This window comes from Lynx canadensis, chromosome A2 (genome assembly GCF_007474595.2).
Source record: "Lynx canadensis isolate LIC74 chromosome A2, mLynCan4.pri.v2, whole genome shotgun sequence".
NCBI classification, from domain to species: domain Eukaryota; kingdom Metazoa; phylum Chordata; class Mammalia; order Carnivora; family Felidae; genus Lynx; species Lynx canadensis.
The window spans coordinates 69,683,639-69,710,576 of record NC_044304.2 but is presented as its reverse complement, the minus strand read 5'-3'; the positions used below and the strand labels follow the sequence as shown (position 1 = coordinate 69,710,576).

General features: G+C 45.5%; 1 protein-coding gene across 1 annotated transcript in view; it reads left to right on the top strand.

The window, feature by feature from the left end:
- Positions 1 to 26,938, top strand: part of VOPP1 (VOPP1 WW domain binding protein) — a 108,340-nt gene that overhangs the window by 70,169 nt on the left and 11,233 nt on the right. Inside the window, exons 3-4 of the mRNA XM_030307689.2 lie at positions 6,049 to 6,126; positions 11,697 to 11,833. Of these exons, the coding sequence (XP_030163549.1) occupies positions 6,049 to 6,126; positions 11,697 to 11,833 (215 nt within the window). The remainder of the gene's footprint in view (positions 1 to 6,048; positions 6,127 to 11,696; positions 11,834 to 26,938) is intronic.

Below are 26,938 nucleotides of genomic sequence, written 5' to 3'. Positions count from 1 at the left end.
GGGAGCCAGTCCAGGACTGCAGAATGAGCAAGAGTATGTTTGGACTGAATGGGTCTTCAGCTAAGCAAGGGAGCATAAAGGATGCTCTGTTTTGAGCAAAGAAAGCAGATAATTAGTTGACCACACATATTTGCTGCTAGTGTTCCAAATTTGGATCCTGAAAAGTAAGAGCACTTAGACATTGAATCTTGATAACAGAGAGTAATTTGAATTAGGAACTCAAAATCATTATGCTTCTGCCTTCATTCTTGGGCTGAGGGGAGTGTGTGTGTGTGTGTGTGTGTGTGTGTGTGTGTGTAGAATTTGAGACAAAGGCTTGTAGGGGTTCTTGTCTTACATGTTTTCTCTAACCTGGGAAATAGGATGCTGCAGGGCTTAGGTTTCAAAGTAGCAAACGCTTGCTCATAAGTACAGCTCTGGAGGGCAAGCATTTTATCAAATTCAGCTCTTGAAAGACGATCATTCACCAAATGTTTATCCCTATACCTACCTTCCTTCTTTATACCAAGTTCGTGTTTACCTGAGTTTAGCTGAGTCTGCCTTCAGCTCTGACTGTGCCTGAGGCAGCTCTGGTTATCATTAGGGGTAAAACCCGGAGAGAGATACACAGGAAATTTCATGGTGGCAAAGGTGGCAGAGCCATGGAGAGCAAGTATTCTGAGCCGGGAAGAGAACAGTCTCATTTCTCCCAATCCACAAACATCTGCCCTCTCTGTTCTCTACCACTCGTCAGCCACCTCCTCCCTTCGTGGGGTGCTCATAAGCAGGCAGGTGAGCAGGGGCCATTCCTGCTGGAGGGGGCCTTCCTGAGAGTTGCATCTTCCAGAATTGGATCGTTGCAGGGCAACTTTTAGTACAGTTGGGAGCAAAAATGCAATAGCCATTTGACCAGTATCACCCAGGCAGAAGTCACGGGGGACCTGAAAGGACCTCAGCCCAGCCAGCAGGAAGTGACCTTCTGGTTGGACCTGATGCTGCCCACAACCTACCAGGAGGGTAAAGAAGCTGATACAGACACAACACAACTTGAGCTTGTCCACTTTTGGGGCTTACACAACAGAGCTTTGAGGAAACAGCCTTCGTGGTGCAGCCTAGTACACACACGTCTGTGAGGGTATATATGTGGTCAAAAGAGAAGTTTCGCAAAACACTTCTTACGTGTGATGTCTTAGGATTTCTTTAAAATCGATCTTTGCCTCTGTAAAATGGATATCACAACCTAATAACCTGATTTCACAATCCATTAGTCGGTCACAGTAGCTAAACAACACTGTTCTGATGTATAATTTATTACGGCAGCATGGAGAGTCCTTTCCAAACGAACATCATACTTTTACCTAATCTCACATCTTACTGTATTATTTCTATGTGTAATGATTAAACTATCTGCTAATTGTGGAGAGTTATTGACACAGAGTGGTCCAGGCATTTGGGGGAATCAATATGCTGTCCCTAGTTAAAGCATACTAAAGAGTGGTCGCTGAATTTCCATCTGTCGCCTCTGCCCCAGGGACTTCCTGCTATTTACCCAGGGATTCTATGCTGGTCTCTGTTTCTGTGGTCTTGCTGAGTTTCCCTCTTTTCCCTGTCACTTCCTTGGGGCTTGGTTTGCCCTTTGGGAATGGCTCCTGCCACGTTAAACTTGCCCTTCACCTCCTACATTTTCTCAACCTCTTTTGCTTTCTTAGGCATCTCTTCACTGCTCTGCTTCTCTCTGCCTCTTCAGCTGGTTCGTTCGCATGAGCTACATGATTGTGGACTCACTGTTAGTACAGTCACCACACATCATCACTGGGATGGCTCGGCCCATAGCAGCTTGTAAAAGCAGGGCCCAGGAAGAATGGGCAAACCAAGTAGGGATAAAGAAGTTACCCTTCGGTAATGGAAGACTCCATATTACCTACGAGGCAGTGTCTGTGCTAAACACTTTCCTGGAATGCTGGTCAAGTCCATTCTTGGCTTTACCAGATAGTGCCCTGGACTTAAAAGACACACAATATCCCTAATGCCTTGTTTCCCGAGATTATTTCAAACATGAGGCTAATAATACTTACCTTGTATGTAGAAGCTTTGGGTATTATGACAGTGGTAAAGCACCTCGAAGTTCTCATAACCTGTGACCTTTGTCCTTCCTTGTCTTAGTATTCTGTTGCTACATAATAAATTACTACAAACTTATTACAGTAAAACCTTGGATTGCAAGTAACTCGTCCTGCAGGTGTTCTTCAAGACAAGCAAACATTCCTAACAGATCTTAACTTGATAAACAAGTGATGTCTTGCAATAGAAGTTGTACATGATGCTGAATGTCACGTGATCACAACTGAGCCAGTGGTTCTTGAAATTTGCTTTGATTGTACTAGTGCTTTGGATTACAAGTAGGTTTCCGGAATGAAGTATGCTCACAAACCAAGGTTTTACTGTATATTTATTTTCTTACAATTTTTATAGATCACAAGTCTGGCCATAGCATCTATGAGTCCTTTGCTCTGGGTCCCACAAAGCTGAAATCAGGAAGTTGGCTGGGTTGTGTCCTCATCTGTAGCTTGGGGTTCTGCAAGTTTGTGCAGGTTGGTGGAGTTCAGTTCCCTGTGCTTGTTGGACTGAGGTGCCAGTTTCCTCATTGACCGGTTGGTGGTTGCAGTCAGCTCCTGGAGACCACCCTCAGTCCGAGCCATGTGTCCTTCTGACAACACAGTAGCTACTTCTTGAAGCTAGCAGGAGAGCCTTAAATAACATACAACCTTACATAATATTCTCTAATCATGGGGGTGGCCATTTCATCATATTCGTAGGACCCTCCACACTCTAGGGGAGGGGATCGTGCACACCACATACACAAAGGGGTGAGAATCTTGGGGCCATCTTTGAAACCTGCCTATCACATTATCACATTGATCATGAATCCAACATAATTGCTGAGGATTATCTTTACAGATGCATGATAGAAAGGAGTTTCATCTCTTTTCATTTACAATTAATTGTTTGGACTCCACCTACCCTAAAAGCAAGAAGTCCTTTTTCTCCCTTGAATGCTCCCCTCTTTCTCCACACAGATGCGTGTGCACGCACGCGCGCGCACACACACACACGCACATGAGCACACACATATTGGTTACCCAGGACCATTGAGATTCTTGAGGAGGAGGGCACCACGGGGTCACTGTGGATGATGCTGTGCATCACATTAGCAGAGGGTGCTGTTTGTGCAGTGCTGGGTCCTTGCTGGTCCAGCCCTGGCCCAGATTCCCTGCCCCACCCCCAACCCCCTGAACAGGGCCATTCATCTCCTCTCACACTCGATGCTTAACCACTCTTCTCCACAATGCAACCACAGTCCCTGTGCAACTGGGACTAGAGGCGCAGCAGGTCCAGCCACCCCAGAGCCACACTCCTCCACCACTGAGGCCCTTGTGCTGGTCCAGGTCATTGCCAGGCTGCATTTCCGTGTGGTCTCTGCTCAGATGTCACCTTCTCAGTGAGTCATCCCTGAACTCCTTGTTTAAACTTGTGTTATTATCTACTGCCCCCTCTCCCGTGCTCTCAGCCTACCAGCTCTTACTTTATTTTTCGCCATAGTGGGACTTACTGCCATCCAACACAGTTCATGTGTTTTTTTTTTTTTTATTTATTGTTTGCCTCCCTTTTCTAGAAAGAAAGCTCCTCCTCGGCAGGGACTTCTGTCTGGCTTTTCACTGTTCCATCCCTCACGCCCCATCCCAGGATCCAGTGCAAAGCTCAGCTCCTTAGTAGCACCTTGGTGTGGCTTTTTAATGGATGCATAGATTATAAGAACGCATTATAAGAACACGGCATTTTTAAAATTTATTTTTGTTTAATTTTTTAAATATTTATTTATTTTTGAGAGAGAGAGAAAGACAGAGCGTGAGTGGGGGAGGGGCAGAGAGAGAGGGAGACACAGAATTGGAAGCAGGCTCCAGGCTCTGAGCTGTCAGCACAGAGCCTGGCACAGGGCTTAAACCCACGAACTGTCAGATCATGACCTGAGCCAAAGTCGGACGCTTAACCGACAGAGCCACCCAGGCACCCCTAAATTTTTTTAATTTAAGTATAATTCATATACAGTGTCACATTAGCTTCAGATGTACAATATGATGATTCAGCAATTCTATACGTTACTCAGTGCTCATGAGAGTAAGTGCACTCTTAATCTCCTTCACCTATTTCACCCTGCCCACCTACCTCCCCTCTGGGAACCACCAGTTTATTGTTTGTATTTAAGAGTCTGTGGATTTATTTGCCTCTTTTTTCCTTTGTTTGACCAGCAGCATTTTTAGACACACACTTCAGTGTTCTACTATGTGTTGATTGATTAAGGCAAGTTAAACAGATAACCTTATGTCACCGATGGACGGAAGCATCTCATGGAAATCACAACAAGTTCTACCTAGTACGTAGAAGTCTGTGTTTGTGGATTATGGGAGGACTGGATGTGAAAACATCTGTATCATATGGAGAATGTGGTACTTGTGGTGGAGGTGACTGGACAGGAGTCTCTCAGATAAGTTTTGTCCTTGAAGTGATAGATGTAGCAGCAGTTGGGTGCTGGGTATTTAAAAAGATAGACACAACAGGGCTCCTAGGTAGCTCACTCAGTTAAGTGTCCGACTCTGGGTTTTGGCTCAGGTCATGATCTCTCCGTTCAGGAGTCTGAGCCCTACATTGGGCTCTGTGCTGATGGCATGGAGCCTACTTGGGATTCTCTGTTGCCTTCTCTCTCTGCCCCTCCCCTGCTCACAGTCTCTCTCTCTCTCTCTTTCAGAAATAAATAAACATTTCAAAAATAATAATAATAAAATAAAAACATGGACTCAAGCCCTGGGAGCCAACCAAGGAGAAACGGCATAGGAACTCAGGTCTGCTGAGTTTCACTATAACTCCTAACTCTCCGTCTTAACTAATCTTTGCTAATATTTCCCAGGGAGCTATTTTCTACACAATTATTCATAAAGCAAACCAATTTGTACCAGAATTATCTACAGATTCAGTGTCTAAGATCCTGGATCAAATTGTGTATTTCTCCTGGCTATTTTTTAAAAGAAGAAAGTTGGCAGGAACCTAGATGACAAATATATGATCATCCAACATTACTGAGAAACAGTCCACCTTCTCCCTTTTCCCCACCTACTGCCACATGGACTCAAGTCACTGCAGTGACAGTTTCTCTGTAAATACCAAGGTGCAGAATCAAGGGGCTTCAGCTTTCATAGTCGTCTCTCTTTTCCAAAAAAAGGGGGTGGCAGGCATCTTATAGGAAGCTGGGTTGACTCCTTGGAGCCTGCACTGAGTCCTAAGGGCCCGGACTGGGCAGCTATTCTAGGGGAGGAATAGCCCCTGAGCCCCACCCACACCCCGCAGGGCCCCAAGCCTCAGGCACCGTGGAGGGGAGGGGGCAGCGAGACAAGGACAGCCCTGTCAGCAGAGTGTATAAGGATGCAGCACTATAAAGGGATCCTGCCCTCCCACCACTTTCACTGGGAAACTACAAAAACTCAGATATGGGGAAACTGAGGCTTGCAGAGGTCCAGTGACTTGCCAGAGTCCCATAGCCATTAAGTGGCAAGACCGGAACTAAACTTGCTAATCTGTCTGACTTCATAAGCTCTGCTTTGAACCTCAGGGGACTTGCCAGTGCCGTGCACCCAGCTTTGGACCATCATCAGGGATCGAGCGCTGAGCAGGGTCTACAGCATGTGGACACGGGTCTGTTGTTGAACTTCCTTCCCATTGCAGCGCTGGCGTGACTCATGCTGGCCTCGGTTCACAGGCCCCACCAGAAGGGAACCATTGTGATTCAGCATCTGGAGATGGGTAGTGAACCCGGCGCTTTGAATCACACTGACCTGCACTGGCCAGATCCATCTCTGCACCTTCTGTTTGGCCCACCAGACAGCACTCAGTTCTGGTTGGTGACATGCAGCGGTGGCGTTTCTGTCCGTTGCCCTGACTCGGCCTGGACCTCATGAATGGTTCGGCCTTCCTTCCGACCCAGGACACTGACCGGCCTCTGCCCCCTCTCTCCTACAGATGCCGCCCTTACGAGGACTGCTGTGGCTCCAGGTGCTGTGTGCGGGCCCTCTCCATACAGAGGCTGTGGTATTTTTGGTAGGTCGCAACCCCTCCTGGTCTCGAATGCCTTGGTCTACCACCCACCCCCAGCCTCGGTATTGTCACGTCACCTTCACCTGAGGTCTTGGTCTTGGGGACAGCCTCTGTCAAGCACACAGGTATGTTCAGGTTGCCTCACCGAGTTTGCAGAAAGCTTGTTCCCGTTTTCACAGAGGGTGGCTGGAAAGAAGAGTTCGTCTTTGGGAGGTAGGCTGGAGGACTGTTGTTCTCCAGAAGCCGCTGTGCCAGTTTCTGAGATGGAGCTGAGGATGACTGTCCGAAAGATTCAGAATTAGCCGACTTGCGATCAAGTCTGTGCTGCCTAGAAGTCATTCCCACTCATGGTGTCAGCTGAGTAGATAACTGTCAGGACAGACAGCCTGCATCCTTGTCCCTCTTCCAGCTCTCTTGGGGGAAGTCTGTAAAATTCTACCTTGAGAGGGGATGAGGGAGTGACGCTGATGGAGCATCCTGGAAGGGGAGAGGTGCAGTTTCCATTAATAACAGGATTCCCCAGGGGATTGCCCTCTTTAAAGGGTGCCTGCTCAGGGGTGTGTCTAAAAACGTATTTGAGTCTATAGTTGAGACACTGCTTCACATCTCAGGGACGGCAGGGCGTGAGTGGGAGGGGATGTGCCTAAAACCAAAAGAGCATTTCCTGCACCCACACGCCCTCTCCTCTGCTTCACTGCAATGGTAGTGTCATCCAGGCAAGCTCCACAAAGGGTTAAGCCTTAAGCTTCTCTATGACTTTTAGATTCTGACATCACTGACTTCCAAAGACATTAAGACTTTTACTAATAAGCATGTTACAGCAGCCACTTGAAATTTTTTGTGAGGTTTTGTCTTTCCCTTCTGACAATTGTTCCCAAGTTTGATTAGGGAAAATGCCAGTAAGTGGGATTCCACATGTCACATTGTCTTTGATAGGAGAGCCTGCTTCCATATCACCATCACTACCTCCTTGATGGGGCATTGGCCATTTGGGGGCTCGACTCACCTGTCACATCGGGCCCTGGCCCAGCCCCCCTTCGGGTTGGCTTGGACATCCCCTGTCTTGATGTCACTACCTCTGGCAAGCCCTCCTGAACCAAGTGCCATGTTGGTGCCTAAAACTCTATAATAGAAGGTATTAGCCTAAGATCTTCTGAATGTAAACATCTCTGAGTACACTTCAAGTGAAGTGGGCCAGTACCAAAGTAGGGACCGGGAGGACCAGGATAGGTGGTATTTCAGAGCTTTGCCTAGCTTCATGCATGCTTTCCCTCAGAACTTTCCTCCATGGGGCCTTGTGGTAGAAGGAGACAGGACTGTCCGGTGCAAGAGTCCTGAAATGCTTAGGAAGTTATGCCAGGTTAGCCTGAAGCACCAGATGTTCCTAAAAATGAAGTGTTCCTAAAAATGAAAAAAACTTGTCAAGGTTTAGGTATCAGGTGATTTAAAAAAATTTTTTTTATGTTTATTCATTTTTGAGAGACAGAGAGAGACAGAATGAGAGTGGAGGAGGGGCAGAGAGAGAGAGACAGGGTCTGAAGCTCCAAGCTGTCAGCACAGAGCCCAATGTGGGGCTTGAACCCACAAACTGTGAGATCATGACCTGAGCTGAAGTCAGACACTCAACCAACTGAGCCACTCAGGCGCCCATCAGGTGATTTTTTGTTTTTTTAAATTGAGAGTGCGGGAGAAACATAAGGGCCTAGAAGCTAGAGCATCTTCTGTTGGCTTTCCCAGGAAACTTTACCTGAGCCAGCAGTCAGGTGCCTTTTAGAGGCCAGCCAGGGTCACTTATCAGAGTTGGGACACGTTGGTAAGACAGCATGCAGTGAGTGAGCGGAATCCCTGCACAGAGACATCTTATGAGTGCCATCAAACAGGGAGTGCCAGATGATAGAAGAGGAGATTCTGACAACAGGTTCTAAAGTGGGGGTACATCCAGAGAACAGCTGGAGATGTGAGTCTGAGGTGCCCCAGCTGAAGTCAAAGGATGCTTGGGTCTGGCTCCTGTGCATTCCTTCTCTCAGTAAACATGAAGGGTCTTGTACACACCAGGGTCCCATGGAGAGGCACTTAGGGTAGCCAGGCTCCTAAAAGAAGCAGGTGTCTAAATAGGTAATTCTATGTGGAGGGTTTTAAACTGGTGTTCTGGAAACACAGGATGGAGCCTCTGATCCCAGAAAAGTTGGGAAAAGCTACAAAGCTTCTGACTGGGTGTCAGGGAGGGTGTTCTGTTCAAAGGGACCAGCATGTTGATGGGACAAGGAGGTAAGAAGAGCCAACATAGTGAGAGAGTGGCAGAAGAGTCATGTGGGAGGCAGGTGTTTGTGGGGGAAGCATAGGGGATAGGAATATGGAGCTGGACATAGAGGGAAGGAAGGGCTACTCTCCAACCTTGGTCCCACCTCGTTTTTAAGGACTTCTGTCTCCTTACCATAGAACAAAGGTTTTGGAGGAGAATGCTTCCAAAAGTCCCCCCCGGTTCTAAAATCTTGAGTAATCTTTGACCAACACAGTCTGAATGAAATCTTCATGGTTTGAAGAACTAGACCAGTAGCACCCTTGAGTAGAGCTGGAAAGTACACTATGAAGGAGTAAAAACCAGCAGGGTTATTGTGTGCGTGAGCCCTGCCCCGGGGGCTCCCACCCACCTGGGTCTGCATCATGGTTCACCTGATGCCTGGGACGTGCATCCAGGGAGAGAGCTGCTGTGCTGAGTGCTGGGGGGAGGGCAAGAAGGGATTGAAAAAACACATTGAACTGAAGAAACCAGATTACTTTGGATAATGGAAAAGGCATGAACTTCCTCTCTTAATCCCCGTAAAGCTTCCAAAACCCGCTCAGCAACGAAAGGGAACATCTAGAGGACGGTCAAGCTTTAGTGCTTCAAAGAACAGCTTTTCTTTACTATACTCCTCTTTTTCCCCTTCCTCTCTTTCCTTGTTCTATAAGCTCATTTTCCTGACCCCTTGTCAGTTTCTCTCTTAAAATAAGTTCTCTCAGACCAATATTTCAATGAGGAATGAATCTGATGATTGATACCTAAGCTGGTAGTCAGTCTCCTACCTTTTGACTTGTTCTGTCCCTGCCTGGTACTTACTTGGTCTCTGTTAGTCTAAGGTGCAATATCAGATGAGGTGCCTCAGTATCATTCATATCTGGCTAGGAGAAGAATAATTCCATGTGATAGTGGAACCAACACTGTGGCCTGTCCCATGGAAGAGACCCTTATCTCAGATTTCTTGTGCTTTTTCCAAAACCAGGGAGCCCATCTCTTGGGAGTGAGTGGTAGCACTGTTTGAAAAGCACTATGTATCCTGTACATAAACCCTTACGCACAGTCAGTCTCTCTGTGCTCAGATACTTACAGTTCAGCCCACTGTTGAATGTAAGATCACCATTGAGTCCACCCCAGGGAAATTAGTCTTAAGAGCCGAAACAGTTCCCTTTGTGATTCCAGCATCTCGGTGCCGAGATGCCAGGCCCCTGCACAGTGGGATTCTTTGGCCAGGCCCCTGCACAGTGGGATTCTTTGGTATCCCAAGACAGCAGCCCCCTCGGCCTCTCCCCCGTCTGCGGCCCACAGCCATCCTCTGGGGCCTCTTGCTGACCCAGCTGGCACACATGTGCTGTTCTTTCTACCCAGAATGTGCCTTCCCTCCCCTTCAACTGGCCTCTTTCTTTCCATCCTTCAGAACTAAGCTCAGATACTGCTTTGAAGGAAAAGAAGTTTTTTGGGTCACCTCGCTATAACACATACCCTTGTTTAAAACCTCTTGTTGCACTGAATTGTACACATAAAAATGGTGAAAATGGTCACTTTTACATTATGTATATTTAACTGTATACACACACGTGCACTTGGCGCACGCGCGCACACACACACACGCACTTATGACGGCACCTTTGGTTTTCCTTCTTAGCACTTACCAAAGTTGTAAATCAGCGATTTTGTAAATTTGTTGTTTGCCGTCCCCCTCCTCTATCACAATTCAGGTTTAGTGGGTGGGAAGGGACTTTACCTTACTCTCTATAATGCGCAACATGGTTCTAGGACCAGAGCAGGTGCTTCAACATTATTGAATGAATAATGAACTAGAAGACAGGTCCGAGAGCCACAATTTCAGCCCTTTCCCAAATCATTTCCTGACTGACTGATGGACTTACACTTAACATCGTATTCATATTCTTAAAGACTTTATTGCCTCCTTTTTTCTTAAATTTCGTTTTTGTGTGGTCACATGCCTTTGACCACAACGCAGCGGGCTCTCCTGCTCATTCATCTTTCACAAGGCAGTAGGCTGCCCACACAGTGTGGGCATGAGTGAGGTTCTGGAAGGTTCCACGAGTCCCATCACAGTTTCCCAGCCGTGTCTGTGCAGGACAGACACTTGGCCCTTCTCAGAATGACTTCCCATGTTTCTAGAAATACAAGGTATAGTGCAAATGTGAGGTGGGAAGAACCATTTATCCATTTCTCAGTCATTTATTGAATGCCAGTGATGTGACAATATCAGAGAATTTTCAGATGAATTAGACAAAGGTCCTGTCCTTAAAGCAGTCAGCTCTACTCTTCATTAGACTTTAAGGTCACATAGGAGGTCAGCCATACTTAGAACATAGAGATTTTATATCTGCGGATCTTTTATGGAGTATGAGTACTTTCTCTAGTCCTATAGTTTTTCTATAATTAAGGTGTGCTCTCGGAAGGTCACCATGTAAAATTTCTTTCTGAATATTCACGTAATAATGGAGAGAAATGGCTAGAAAGGATAAATGTTCTTATCCGTGTTGCTTTGCCAGTGAAGAATGGAAAATGGGGGACATGGGCAGCGAGGCAAAAGCTGGGTCAGCCATGGCATTCAAGCAAGGTTGAGAAAGCATCTCCTGTTTTGACTAAAATTGAATTGAGGTAGAGCCATGGACAGGAAAGAGATGGCACCAACCCTTGGAAGGCAGCTAAGCATTTGGAGCTATTGGAGGCAGAAAGCTCACTGAGAGACCTTCTCAGTGTGAGTGGGCTGCATTCAGGGGCATCCCAGAAGTCTGCAGGCCAGTGGTCTCCCTGGTGTCACCCACCCAAGAAGGTCCTGGGGGAAAAGTCAGAGGAAGGCCAGCCTGAGGAGCCAGGCACCGAGCCCCGCCTTCTGACCCTAGCACGTGTGAGTCAGTGCCCACGGATCTCCCAGTCCACGGGCCCAGGCCAGCCACTGTGTGCCCTGAGCCCCACTATTGTGCCCTGAGCCCCACCTCGCTGCTGCACCCTGAGCCCCGGCTCCCGGCTGTGCCCTGAACCCCAGCTCCCTGCTGCGCCCTGAGCCCCGCCGCTGCGCCCTGAGCCCCAGCTCCCCGCTGCGCCCTGAACCCCACCTCGCCGCTGCGCCCTGGACCCCAGCTCCCCGCTGCACCCTGAGCCCCACCGCTGCACCCTGAGCCCCACCGCTGCACCCTGAGCCCCGCCGCTGCACCTGAAACCCAGCTCCCTGCTGCGCCCTGAGCCCCACTGCTGAGCCCTGAACCCCAGCTCTGCGGCTGCGCCCTGAGCCCCAGCTCACCGCTGTGCTCTCGCTCAGGTTCCTTTTGATGATGGGCGTGCTCTTCTGCTGCGGAGCTGGCTTCTTCATCCGGAGGCGCATGTATCCCCCACCGCTGATCGAGGAGCCCGCCTTCAACGTGTCCTACACCAGGCAGCCCCCCAACGCCACTCCAGGTCAGCCCACCCCTCGTCCTTGTCTCTGCTCTGTGCACTTTATGTGTCCCCTGCAAGCATTTGTCACTGCTATGGAATATGCTAGAAGAGAAAATTCAGGCCGTGTTTATTCATTTAGTTCTGATGATCACCCTCACTGTGCATTTGTGTCGATATAAAGTGCAGCGTCTATTAGGCTGTATGTCTGTTACCTCATATTCTTATCTAATTAGTGGTGCACCTTTTATGCATGTTTTTGCAGTTCCTATAACCATATTGTTTGCTCCCTGTCATCACCCTTAAAAATTATTTCGTGTATACATTTCTATACAAGCAGTAGGGTCCCTGCCATCATAATGCATCGGGACTAAATATTAATTATGCTACTAAATGGTGATTTGCTTAGATATTCTGTCATTGCTGACCATTTGTTTTCTCTTGGTTTGCTTTTTATTCATTCATTCAACAAGTATTTACTATGCATTCACTTGTATTCTGAGTACTTATAAATAGAGCACATTTTTGCACAAGTTACATTTGGCCTAATTAGGGAACATTACCCAAAGTGATGCCACAGACTCAAAAAAAATTAGTGGTTTCTTAATTCTTACAAAACTGTTTTCCCTATCTAAAATTCTCAGGTACTATGGAGGGTGATTTCAGGCCTCCCTTGGGACACAGGCTGGTTCCCTATTGTTCACATTATATGTGAGATGTTTTCCTTCCCTTTGAGGGCACCTTCTGAGAAGGAAGGGATAGCAGGGTGGCTGGGCATTGCTCAGTAGAGCTCCTGTCTTTTGGCCACTATGTGCTGAGGTGAGGCGACGGGCGTCCTTCCTGTGTTTGCTGACTTGCTGGACACAGTCTCCACCTAGGCAGTGGAAGGCGGGGGCTCTCACTTTTCATTGCACACCCCAGGTAGGCACAATTCTAGGAGCAGTTCTTGCCTTGGTTTTCATGAAGTTTCAGTCATGCAGGATGAATATGTCCTAGAGATGTACTCTACAGTGTAGAGCTTATGGTTAACAGCACTGTATTGTCCACTTCAAACTTTATGAAGACGGTAGCTCTTACATTAAGGGTTCTTAGCACCATAATAACAGTAATAAATTTGGAGGTGATGAATAGATTTATGGCATATATAGTGGTGCTGACTTCACAGTGTGTATTTATCTCCAAACTCACCAAGTCATATCCACTAAAAAGGTCCAGCTTTTTGTATATCAATCATAAATTAAAAAAAAAAAAGCATTGGGGGGATTGAGTGTAAGTTTTCTCACTCCTGTTCTCCTGAGGACATGCTGTTCTCAAGATGCAAGGGGAGTGGAGACATTTATTTTTTAGGTCTTTTACAGTTTTCTCCCACCAGATACTCCCCAGGTTTTTTTTTTTTTTTAATGTTTATTTATTATTTTTGAAAGAGAGACAGAGTGAGAGCAGGGAGGGGCAGAAAGAGGGAGACACAGAATCTGAAGCAGGCTCCAGGCTCTGAGCTGTCAGCACTGAGCCTGATATGGGGCTTGAACTCACAAACTGTGAGATCATGACCTGAGCCAAAGTCAGACACTTAACCGACTGAGCCAGGCGCCCCTCCCCAGTTTTTTTTTTTTTTTAAGGAATCACCTTTATTATTTTTTTAACGTTACTAAAAGATCTGAATATGTATTTTCCATAACCGTTCAGAGGCTGCTCTGCGTTAAAAGCTTTCAACCAGGGTTAATACCACTTTTCACGTGTAAGTGGATTTTTATTCTTTCATATTCCAGCATCAGGTGAAGTGCAAATTTTCAGTTAAAGTTGGGGGGGGGGTGCAAAATCAGATTTCATCTGGATTAGTCTGAGCCCATCCCCCCCCCCCCCCCCCCCCCCCCCCCCCCCCGCTCAAGAAAGAAACAGATCAGAGAAATTGGGTCAAAGGCTTCTAAATTTCTTTTTTTTCTGTCGTCACTTCCTGCTTTTCTCTCCTGGGTGCTTTGCTAAGTGCATTAACAGCATTGACTGTGCTGAATTTTAATCCCTTCTGTATACTTTGGGCCCCCCCAGTGAGCCTGTGCTTCAGTACGATTTACATCTCAGGCACCAGGCAGTCTCATGTCTGCCAGCTGAGGGAACTGGTCAGCCTGCGGTCGGGATTCAGAGCGGCCACGCTTGGAGCCCGGAGTCCCGGCCTGCCGGAACTGCTCACTCAGTCCATATGTACTGTACAGCTGCTGAGGTACAGCAGGTGCATGGGACACTGCAGTGCGGCCTGGGTTCCAGCCCTCACCCACTTGTGTGTTGCACAGTTTGCACAACTGTGTGTGAAAGCCTGCGCAGTTGCACAAATGGTCACCAACCATGGTGAGAGCTATGGAGGAAAACTTCAGGATGCAGGGAAGCCATGTGTGTGAGAGACTCAGTCTGGTATACGGGTGGATGGGACTGAAGAGTATGAACGAATGTTTAAGTGGCAGTGAGTGGGGAAGGAGTGAGTGGGGAAGGGACCAAGAAGAGAGGCCCTGTGGTCTTCCTTTCCTGCCAGCCTTTACTATGCCCGCCAAGTCTCTGGAGCTGCAGAGCTCCAAACAGCTGCTGTCCGTCCTGTGGCCACAGCACCGACTGTAGGACACTAGAAGATGGCATAAATGTAGGGCAGGAGAGTCCCAAGTAAAAAATATCAAGTCCCTTTGTAGACAGTGGAGAAAGACCAGAATCGCCAGTGAGCAGCTGTTCAGGGCAAAGCCCAGCCTCTCAAACATCTCGGGCACTGTGGTTTGATCCCATTCTACCTTGTAGTTGGAGGCATTTGGAGAAATGGGAGGCATTCATTTTCTTCCAAGGCCTGCCATGATATAGTTACCATTGGAGCTGATGAAAGGGCCCATTCACCACCTGCTGGGAGACATTGATTTGGGTGCCTCCACCCCTCTAGAGTGAGTCGTCACCCTCTTTCTTCCATTTGTACATTTCATGCAGACCCATAGCAGTATGAAATAGCCAATCCCCAGATATACCTATCAGAGTATCTTAACAAAATAAGACTTGCTTTGTGCCATAGGAGTGTGTGGTTTCCGTAATTTCACTACCAAATCAGGGTCTGTGTCCTCTGTCACAGCACTAAGCTTGGAAGCAATGTAAGCGCTTTGATATGCTTGTTTAGAACTAGTCATAAAAAAATAGGGCCTGTTGGGTTTTCAGTGATTCCAGTGTAGATACCCCCTTCATCCTGTCAGTGGGATTCACGCCCTCTGCAGATGTTTGTTGAGATCCTGTAATGCTCAGGGCACCGTGCCCTTGGGAGATATGCAGGGTAAGAAGGCCATGCAGGGCGTGGCAGTCTAGGAAGAGAAACTCCGTGCACTGACATCATATGATAGGTTCACAGGATAAATATTATGCAGAATAGACCGCTCAGGAATATGGTATCTTTGTGAGACACAAGCCAGTATTTGTGGACTTGCTGGGGTGGCTCCCTTTCTCCTCTGTTGATCTGGGTGCGGGGAGTGGATTTGGTGAGCTTTGCTTATGCATGAAGAAGAAAAGGCAGAAGGTTTTAGAGAACCTACTAGCTCACTGGAGGATGAGGGAGAGTGGCAGCTCACATCCTGGAACCAGCTCCCCAGGCCAGCGTGGCTGAGTGGAGGAAAGCAGATCTACACCATTGCAGACCTGCTCCTACCTGGGACAAGGGGAGGACTGTGACCTCATCATCGTGGTTCTAGGGGGCTGATGCAGGTTGGAGCAAGACCCAGGGGAAGATACTGACAAACGAGGTGTGTAACTGAAGTTCAGAAGTAGGGCTCCAAGTCCGCCCAGGAACCAGAAGAAACCAAGGCTGAAGCTTAGGGCCTACCATTAGCTCATTTGTGCCTTGAGCTAGGTGAGGGATGTGCAGAGAAGCCGTGGTTTGGGGAACAAAAAGAGGCACCTGGACAGGGGCTTAGGAGGCCTAAGGTCTGTGAGATCAGAGTGGGCCACGTCCCTTCTGAGCCTCAGCACTTCATCTGCAAATTGGAATCATATAAAAAGAGGTTAGAGTGGAAGAGAGCCAAAGCATAAGAGACTCTTAAAAACTGAGAACAAACTGAGGGTTGATGGGGGGTGGGAGGGAGAGGAGGGTGGGTGATGGGTATTGAGGAGGGCACCTTTTGGGATGAGCACTGGGTGTTGTATGGAAACCAATTTGACAATAAACTTCATATATTGAAAGAAAAAAAAAAGCACTCCTCATTTTAGTTAGTCTTTCTGTATAGAGGTGGCCAAAATGTCACTGAAGAAAGCCAGAGCTCCCTAAATGCTGTCTCCCCCCTGGCCCCAATCTTTCCACATCAGGCTGCTGACAGGGCCCATTGGACATGTCCTCCTGGGTAGGGAAGAAAGGTAGACTTCACTCATTCATTCAGACATTAGCTAACTTGGCAGCAGCCGCTGTGTTCACACAGGAGGAAGGGTGTGACGAAGACGTCCACACTGCTGCCCTTTCACAGCTTGTGGCACGAGGGGTGGGATGGGGAAGAGGGTCAGAGGTACAAGCTTCCAGTAATAAGGTAAGTAAGTTCATGGTGACTATAGTTAACAATACTTTACTGCATATTTGGAAGCTGCTAAGAGGGTAGATCTTAAAAGTTCTCATCACAAAGGAAAAAATATATATGTAACCACGCAAAGTGATGGATGTTAGATAACTTTGTGGTGATTCTTTTACAATGCATACGTATATATCAAATCATGATGTTTATATCTTCAACTTACACAATGCTCTGTGTCAGTTATACCTCAGTACAACTGGAAGAAAAAAGGAACTTGGAGAACAATCAGAAAAAAACATAAAAGCCGTGGTAAAGCAGAGTTGTGGGTCTGAAGGAGAGCAAGCAGGGCCTGGATTTCAGGAAGGTCTGAGTGGTGGCCTGAACTGAACGTGGTGCCCACAAGATGAATGTGGGGACGGGGGAGGAATGGGGGCTGCCAAGAAAAGGATGATTCAATGATGGCCTCTCTTCTTTATGGGATATTATGTGGTCACCAAAGTTAATGGTCAAAATCAAGGCCATGTAACTAGCCAGACAACTGTAAAGCCATGTTCAGGGAAGAGGGCAGTGGGTGACGTGTTATTTTGAGTAGTTGATTCCGACTGTGTAATCGCACAAACGCATAGAGAGGGATCAAAGAGAACAGTCAGTAATGACATCGGGGGTGTTAACGCGATCTGAGTTTTCTTGAAAGATGGTTTGCTTTAATACTGGTTAGTGTGACTAATACTGATTTAAAAAGATAGAAGATGCAGCATTCCATCCAGTATTCCACTGGGAGATACGTTTTTCTACCTTTCCAGCAGTGCATTTATGGTGAATTTGTTGATGGTTTCCTGACTGTTCTAATGTCTCAATCTTGTACCAAATCTATGTCTCAATCTTGTACCAAATCTGTCAACCTGCAGTGGCTCTAGTGGTCTGACTGAATGACCCCAACTGCAGGAAAATGGAAATAGTGGGGAGTGTGTTTTGACGTTTAATAACCTTCCAAACCAGGGCTGAGACACAAACAGAGCTGCTTCAGTTCTGGGGCAGCCTGTTTTAGAGCCAGGGGAATAAGCCTAAGTGTTCAATGTGACGGTGCTTCAGGTATGTGGAGACGGTGATGAGACAGCCCTGCAGTCACCTGTCGCCATCTCTGACCTCTGCAGCTCTAAGGTGTTCATGGTTTATTTTCCAAAGAAACAGTGGGTGAAGAGACCCAGGTGGGTCGAGGGTGGGAGGGACCCTGTGCTTCCCCGGGACTCTCAGCCATTCCCCTCCACTGTGTTGCTCTCGGACACCCCCTTCAGGATGAAACTAGTTTAGAATTTATGTTTTTGGTGAAAGAAAGTAACTGGAAATCTTTAAGTTATTTGTTTTAAAAGTCACAAACGCCTGTGTACTGATACTGATATACTTTTCACAGCTACCAGGGTTCTCCTTACCAGTTCATCCCAATGGCAGAAGGTGACTAGCTGACCAGATATTTAGGGTTGGTGGAGAGGGGTGGTTTGAGATCGGTTTCATCTAGTGAAGCCCAAGAATTATTGCCTCACAGCATTGAGTTCCTCCTTGATACTTTTTTCCCAGAAAGTTCCATGTGTCTGTCTGATTTTCTGCCTGTGTGTCTCACTCTGTCTGCCATTGTTACTCTGATAATTCTTTCGAACTCTGATGCCACCTTTTTTTTTCTATGACAACTCAATTGCTATTTCTTACCATTTGCATTACTCAGTTCATGTAAAGTAGATACATCTAGAGTGTTCTCCCATATAAAAATCGGAGTTTAGGGGCGCCTGGGTGGCTCAGTCGGTTGAGCGTCCGACTTCAGCTCAGGTCACGATCTCACGGTCCGTGAGTTCGAGCCCCGCGTCGGGCTCTGGGCTGACAGCTTGGAGCCTGGAGCCTGCTTCCGATTCTGTGTCTCCCTCTCTCTCTGCCCCTCCCCCGTTCATGCTCTGTCTCTCTCTGTCTCAAAAATAAATAAATGTTAAAAAAATTTTTTTTTTAAAAAAAATGGGAGTTTAATTTTTTTCCTGCCATTTGAAAATGTGAGGTTTTTGTTCCCTCCATAAAAGCATTTACTATCTTTATCTACTAGAGATAGATAACACACTTCACACAGAGTGCAATTCAAAAGGAAATGCCTTTTTTATAGCCTGTCCTGTTGGTAGGCAGCTCATGTTGTTACTTTAATAATGACAGCATTCCCATCTATAATCTTTGATCACCGGGGACAGAAACTTCTAGCACAGTTAAGTCTCCTGCTTCTTATTCTGCTCTCTGCCAATGACAGAGAGAATACAGAGTCTGAGCACCCAGTCCACATTCGTAAAAACTGCTCCTACCTCCGGGAGGACGACACAAGTCTGAAGTGTGTTCCTTACATGGTTCCAGCATGCAGAGCTGGTCAGACAGACTGTCCCCACCCCCTTTGCTTGCAGTTAAGGTCTTTAGCTTACCTTTCAGGTCTGCTTCTTTACCTGTCCAGGCCACCTCCCCCATCTGTCATCGTGAACTTTTCTCCCTAAATTCTTTGAAATGACTTTAGTCATTTCAGAGTTGAAGTGAGGACACACTTGGGTCAAACTAGACAGAGGGCAGAGAGGTGGCAGAGAGGTCCCCAAATGATGGTGTGTACCCACACAGTTTCCTTCTGTCACCTGCCAAATGTGTCTTTAGCACAGGTGCCGCGTGTTAAGTGCTGTGCTTAGCCTCAGTGGCATACAGTGGATATTAAACAGATGACCCCTGCCTCTGGGCTCCTGAAGGACAGTGAGACAGTGTGATGGCAGCAGGAACTCCTGACCTCTGCTCTAGTAGAAAAACGTGGAAGCTATAGATCCCACAGTTAAAAATGATGAAGTTTGAAATTCTTTCTCTCTTATTTTACACATTTGGGTCGTCTGTGGAACTTCAGCCAAAATCCAACATGCATTTTCCATTTGACCTGCCTTTTACCTTTTCAGTTGACCTTTTATAAACTTTTAGTGTCCTCTAATACATTTTCTATTTTTTTTAGACTTTTAATGTCTCAGGGAGGTACTTTCAAATGATGTGAGATATGGTTTTGCTGTCTGCTGTTTGTTGTATATTGATATTTTAACCCTTACATCTCTGTGGAGGAAAAGCTGTCTGGTGGGAAGGTAGGCTGGCTACTCATTTGAGACCCTTGAAGGTAATCATTATTCCTGAAAACAAAATGAGCTTAGCACTGGGTTTGTGGCCGACAGGGATGTTTTATTAGCTCCAAAAAGGAGGAGAGAAAATCCCATGAAGTGACTGACAGAATCCTACCGGTCATTGGGTTCGAGCCCGCCTTCCAGCTGATGAGCCAGTTCTCTGTGCTCTGTTCCCCACCCCCAAACTGGCCTCCCATTTGTCACCAGACGCTGCAGTGAAAGAAAGTCAGCTCCAGTGTTACCTTTGCCGTCCGTGGGTGACTCTGCCCAGCATTTTTGTTTGTGAGGCTTCTCCAAACCGAGGAAGCACATGATAAGGCGGGAAGAGGAAACAGCATGTCTGTCCCAGGTTCGGTTGATAACGACTGGCAGAGGGGTAGACAGCAGGGACAAAAGGAATGCCACTATTGAGTTTGATGGTTTATTATACATGTTTGTAGTGTTTACTCTTAGGATTAAGAGTAACATGTCTGCATTCTAAATCCACATCAAAGATGGTAATAAACTTTTTTCAAAGACAAGAGAAACATGGAGGAGTTATAAAAGCAAACTATGATGGCAGTAGAAGACTACCTACAATATATATTACAGTGACTCTAAATGTGTTAAAGTATCATCAGGTTGTGTTAGAAACCCAACTTCTTACTGCTTTAAAGAGAGACGAAGAACGTAACAGAAAAGGAATAGGAATTCCTTAGGGGGTGTTTAGCAGAGAAGTAGAATGATCAAAGGTGATTTGACAGCAGCGGTGGCCTGGGCAAGGGTAGTGGCAACAGAGCGGCTTGGGGTCCTTCTGGGCTTAGAGCTCACAGGACCTACGGAAGAGTTCAGGTGAAGGGAGCGACCTAATCTCTTTATGACTCCGATTTCTCTTCTGAGACGGAGAATAATAATATGTTATGAAGATCAACAGGTACTTCTAAAGTGTCTAGTTCTTGCTACTCAAAGCTGGGGCTGGTGGCATAAGTGCCTCCCTAGGAGCTTGTTAGGAGTGCGGACTCTCTCGTGGTCCCCCAGACGACCTGCTGCGTCAGCCTCTGCATTTTAACAAGATCCCCAGTGAGTAGAATAGGACCGCACAGGGGAGTACTAGGTGTTGGATAAGGAACAAAATGCGGGGGCCAGTGATGGCAATAAGTAATCTCATAGAAGCTAAGCGTCAAAACCTGTGGACGAACCATTGAGATCCACAGGACCGGAGTAGAATTTAGTCCATGTGTCTGCTGGGCTGATGTGACGGCCGTTGTTCTTTTTCTGCCTTGTGTTCTAGGATTTGCTCTGTGGAATACCACTTACCACTGAATTCTTAGCAGTTACTTTGGCTTCTGTTTCAAAACATTGTAAGAAGTGAGCAAAACTACTTTCTTCCCTCAACTTCTGATTTATACAACCAGGAAAGAAAAGGTCAAGACTTTTGGTGGAAGGGTTGTTTTTTTTTTTTCCTACTTAACCTTGCTCACAAAGCTTGGTGACACACTGGGGCCCCAGCGTTCACGTGTGTCTCAGCTGTGTTTCAACTGCATCATCTCTATAAAACCCTGACGGGTCAGGATGAAATTATTAGGTACCTAATACAGATATTCCTTTTAACTCCTTCCCCCTCCTCCCAAAGAAGCAGTAGATTAAGCCCCCCCTGTTTTCTTTGTGATGGGTAATACATCCAAGTCAGTTCTTCTTCTGGTTCCCTTCTTTCAGCTTACTGATATTTTTTACCAGCTATTTATCTTTGAAGACATAATCCATGATTTTCTGAATATATACACATATATAAAGGAAGACTTTTTCACACTATTAAGATAATTGTGTATTGTGAAGACATAACTTGAGTTATATGTATTGAATAACTTCAAGTGTGTGAAACAAACACTTAGAAATGAGAGGAAAAAATGTGGAGTGCCCTTGCATTACTATTGACTTGATCGAAGTATAAAAGTTAATGGAGCACTTAAAAGAATTTATTGAATTGTACACCACAAAGAAAATCAGGGTAGGTTTACAAAAGCAGAAGTCACATACCTCAGGGTCTGGGCTAGGATGCTCTCGGGTTCATTTCTGTCTTCATGCCTCTCTATCAGATCTTGGGAATGTGACTCAGTTTCCCTAAGCTTCAAGCTCCTGACTATGAGGCTGAGATCGTAAGAGACCTTCTTAGGGTGATTGTGTATGAGTTGATCCGTAGACTCTGCTTAGCTCCGGGCCTGAGGCAACGCTCCCTAAGTGACAGTAATTGCTTCTCCTACTGTTTCTAAACCTTGTAGTTTTAAGAAATCTATAAATGAGCAAATAAGTCATCTGCTCCCACTTGGGAATAAAAGAAAACCCCCTACGTCATTAGCTGAGCAAATGAAGGAGAGAAGTGAGGGAGGACCCCGAGGGCCTGGTCTTCACCCCACACATCCCAAGCCTCCCCACCCAATCTTCCCAACTCAGCAAAGCGCTAGTCTGTTCTGCCAATTGCTCAGGCTAAAAGCCATCATGACAGTTTCTCCTGTCTGCCCCTCTCCTGCTGCCTCCTTTTATCCAGATTACCATAGGAGCCTCCTCACTAGCCTTCTTGCTTCCCCCTTCCCCAGCTTTGGTCTGTTTCCAACAAAGCAAACGGTCAAAGAGAGGTCCTGGCTTCTACTCACAACTCTCCAGAGGCCACCCCCCTGTTCACAGTCAGAGGCCCTTACGGTAGCCAATGAGGCTCCTCTCTGTCTCTTACGTCTCCCCCTCCTGCTACTCTTCCGTTCCCACATACCTCTCCTGCTCCTGTCCTCCCGGCTCATTCCACTCCCACCACACACTGGCCTTTGCTTTACCTCAAACCTACCGGGCTGTGATGTTGGTGTCTTTTGCACTGTGATTTCTTCTGCCTAAAAGACTCTGTGTCCATCTAAACCCACCCCGCCATGTATACGTGGTGTGCTTCCCATCACCCTCCCCCACTGCACTCATGGTATGCTCCTTCATAACCCTCACCCCAGGTTCACATGGTGTGCTCCCCCATCCTCCTCCTTCTAGGTACACATGGCAGCTCCCCAATCACCTGCCCCCCCGGCACGTACCTGTGGTGTACTCCTCATCACCTACTGCCCCCAGCTACACATGGCTGCTCCCTCATCACCCTCCCCCACCATTTACACATCGTATACTCCCCCACATACATCTCCTCCATCACCCTCACCCCAGGTGCAAGTGGCCTCGTGTGGCTCCACTTAGGTACAGATTTTTTTTCAATACATAAAGTACAGTACTATAAACGTATTTTCTCTTCCTTATGACATTCTTCTAACCTTTTCTCCAGCTTACTTTATTGTAAGAATGCAGTATACAATACATATAACATACAAAATATGTGTTAATTGACAGGCTTTGTTGTCATTGAAGCTTCTAGTCAACAGTAGGCTGTTACTAGTTAAGTTCCGAGGGAGTCAAAAGTTATGCACGGATTTTAACTGCACAGGCAGTCGGTGCTCCTCACCTTGGTGTTGTTCGAGGGTCAACTGTATTTTGGAATTTTTAAGTCTCTTGAAGGCTTGTCACTTACAGGGAAGAGTTGGAGGGTAAATTACAGTTCACCTCGTCAGTTTCAGTCTCAGCTCAGTGGCAGCTACTGGTCCTCAACTCAGGCCCCTTGAAAGGCCGCTGGGCACATATTCCTTGGGGAGCTTGCACATAGCAAGCAGGAGCAGGGTGGGCAAAGGGACCCTGTCCTCCAAATATAGGTACTGTGCACTCTGATGGTGTTTGCTGCTACTGACTAAAGAGGCAGGCAGCCCCTGTCACACCTCCCCACGCTGTTGCAAGTGTCTCCCTGCTCTGGCTGAGGTGGCCTCCAGGGCACTTATGTGGCCAGTGCCCTTCTCCCCATCCCTTCCTTTTTCACTTTTTCCCCTTTAAGAGCAGACAGTAAAGACCAGGATGTTCCAAACCAACTGCATACACCAGAAAAGTTAGAAAGAGAGTGTGCATCCTAGGGAAAAGCTCAGAAATGACCTGAGAAATCCATAAGTTTATACTTCAGGCTTATTCTCAGCACAGAGACAGCCTACAACAATTAACTTTATAAAATAAAAATAAAAATATTAGCAAAACAACAGTAAACTGTCAGGAAGGAGAGGAGGATGTTATTTCCATAGTTACCACATTATTAGATTCAAATGTCTGATGTTCAACAACAACAAAAATCACAAATCATAGAAAGAAACAGGAAAGTATGGTCCATTCAAGGCAAAAATTAAATAAAGAGACTGTTCCTGAAAAATACCTAATGGTACATCTGCTAGACAAGTCTTTAAAATACGTGTCTTAAAGGTGCTCAACAAAAACAAATAGCTCAAAGAACTACAGGAATATGTGGAGAAGGTCAAGAAAACAATGTATAAAAAAATGGAAATATCATTAAAGCAATAACCTAAAAAGATAACAACAAGGAATTCTGGAGCGAAAAAGTACAATAAGTGAAATGAGAAATTTACCACATGGATTCAAATACAGATCTGAACAAGTAGAAGGAACAATCAGGGAACTGAAGACAGGACAATGGACTTGATCAAGTCTGAGGGACAGAAAGAACAAAGATTGAAGAAAAGTGGACAGAGCCTAAGAGTCTTGTAGGGCACCATCAACCAGACCAACATATGCATTGTAGAAGTGTCAGAAATAGAAGAGAGAGAAAAAGGAGCACAGAGAATATTTGAAGAAATAATGTTTGAAAACTTCCAAAATTTTATGAAAAACATGAATATAAACATCCAAGAAGCTGAACAAACTCCAAGTAAGAGGAACTTAGAGAGCCACACCAAGGCACATTATGATCTACATTTCAAAAGCCAGAGACCAAGAGAGAATATTGAAAGTAACAAGAGAGAAGTGAATCATCACATACAGTGGATCCTCAATAAGACTGTAAGCATATTTCTATTTTTTTTAATGTGAGGTTTTTTTTTTTAATTTACATCCAAGTTAGCATATAGTGCAACAATGATTTCAGGAGTTGATTCCTTAATGCCCCCTATCTATTTATCCCATCCCCCCTCCTACAACCCCTCCAGTAACCCTCTGTTTTCCATATTTAAGAGTCTCTTATATTTTGTCCCCCTCCCTGTTTTTATATTATTTTTGGTTCTCTTCCCTTGTGTTCATCTGTTCTGTGTCTTAATATCCTCATGTGAGTGAAAGCATATGATATTTGTCTTTCTCTGACTAATTTCACTTAGCTTACTACCCTCTAGTTCCATCCATATAATTGCAAATGGCAAGATTTCATTCTTTTTGATTGCCGAGTAATACTCCAGTGTGTGTGTGTGTGTGTGTGTGTGTGTGTGTGTGTGTGTATACCATATCTTCTTTATCCATTCATCCATCGATGGACATTTGGGCTCTTTCCATACTTTGGCTATTGTTGATAGTGCTCATAAGCAGATTTCTTATCAGAAACTATAGAGGCCAGAAGGCAATGAACTAATATATTCCAAGTGCTAAAAGAAAAAAATCTGTCAACCAAGAACCCTGTATCTGGGCAAAACTTTCCTTCAGAAGTGAGGAAGAAACTGGGGTTCCTGGGTGGCTCAGTCAGGTAAGCATCCGACTTCGGCTCAGGTCATGATCTCACAGCTCGTGAGTTTGAGCTCCACGTCAGGCTCTGTGCTGACAGCTCAGAACCTGGAGCCCACTTCAGATTCTGTGTCTCCCCCTCTCTGCCCCTCCCTCACTCACCTCTGTCTCTGTATCCTTCAAAAATAAATAAACATTAAAAAATTAAAATTAAAAAAAAAGTGAGGAGGAAACTAAGACTTTGCCAAAAAAACAAAAACTGAAGGCGTTTGCAGCCAGCAGACTTGCCCTGCCAGAAATGCTCAAGGGAATCTTGCGAGGTGAAATGAAAACACACTAGAGAGTAACTCGAAGCCATATGGAGAAATAAACATCTCAGAAAAGGTAAATGCTTTGGCAATTGTAAAAAGTATTATTGTAACTATTGTTTGTAATGCACTTTTTGTTTTCTACACTGTTTAAGAGACTAATAAATTTAAAGAAAAAATGATTATTAGTGTAAAAACTAACATTAATGTAACATCAGTTTGTAGCTTAAAATCTTGTTTTCTATATAATTTAAGAGATGAATGCAATTATGGAAAGAGCCTAAATGTCCATCAACTGATGAATGTATAAAGAAATTGTCTATATACACAATGGAATACTACGTGGCAATGAGAAAGAATGAAATGTGGCCTTTTGTAGCAATGTGGATGGAACTGGAGAGTGTTATGCTAAGTGAAATAAGTCATATAGAGAAAGACAGATACCATATGTTTTCACTCCTATGTGGATCCTGAGAAACTTAACAGAAGTCTATGGGGGAGGGGAAGAAAAAAAAGAGGTTAGAGAGGGAGGGAGTCAAAGCATAAGAGAATCTTAAAAACTGAGAACAAACTGAGAGTTGATGGGGGGTGGGAGGGAGGGGAGGGTGGGTGATGGGTATTTAGGAGGGCAGCTTTTGAGATGAGCACTGGGTGTTGTATGGAAACCAATTTGACAATAAATTTCATATTTAAAAAAAAGAGATGAATGCATTTAAAATAAATAATTATTTATGTTTTAGGGTACATCACATATGAAGATGTAATTTTGTGACATCAGCCATTGAAAGGGAAGGGACAGAATTGTAAAGGAGCAGAATTTGTGTATGTTATTGAAATTAAGCTGGTATAAATTCAAATCACAGTGTTTAAAATTTTTTTAAGTTTTTTTTTTTTGTGTGTGTGTGTGAGAGAGGGACAGAGTGAGAGCAGGAGAGGGGTAGAAAGAGAGGGAGACACAGAATCTGAAGCGGGCTCCAGGCTCTGAGCTGTCAGCACAGAGCCTCATGCGGGGCTTGAGCTCATAAACCATGAGATCATAACCTGAGCTGAAGTCAGACGCTCAGTCGACTGAGCCACCCTGGCGCCCCCAAATTACAGTGTTTTAACATTAGAGTGTTTCATATAATCTCCATAGTAACCACAAAGAAATAGCTATACAATATACACAAAAGGAAATGAGAAAGGAATTAAGCATTTCACTACAAAAAATCAACTGAAAACAAAAAAGATGGTAATGTAAGAAATGAGGGACAGAAAAACTATAAGGCATATAGGAAACAAATAGCATGAACAGAAGTCTTTCCTTATCAGTGAATACTTTAAATACAAATGAATTAAACCCTTCAATCAAAAGAGATTGGAAGAATGGATAAAAACACATGATCCAACTATATGCTGTCTACCAGAGACTTTTTCAGGTTCAGTGACACAAACAGGTTGAAAATGAAAGGAAGAAAATGTATTCCATGCAAACAGTACCTAAAAGAGAGCAGGGGTGGCTATATTAATATCATGCAAAATAAAGTTAAATAGAAAAAGTCCTAAGAGACAAAGGATATTCTATATTAAGAAAAAATTCAATACAGCAAAAACTGACAGAAT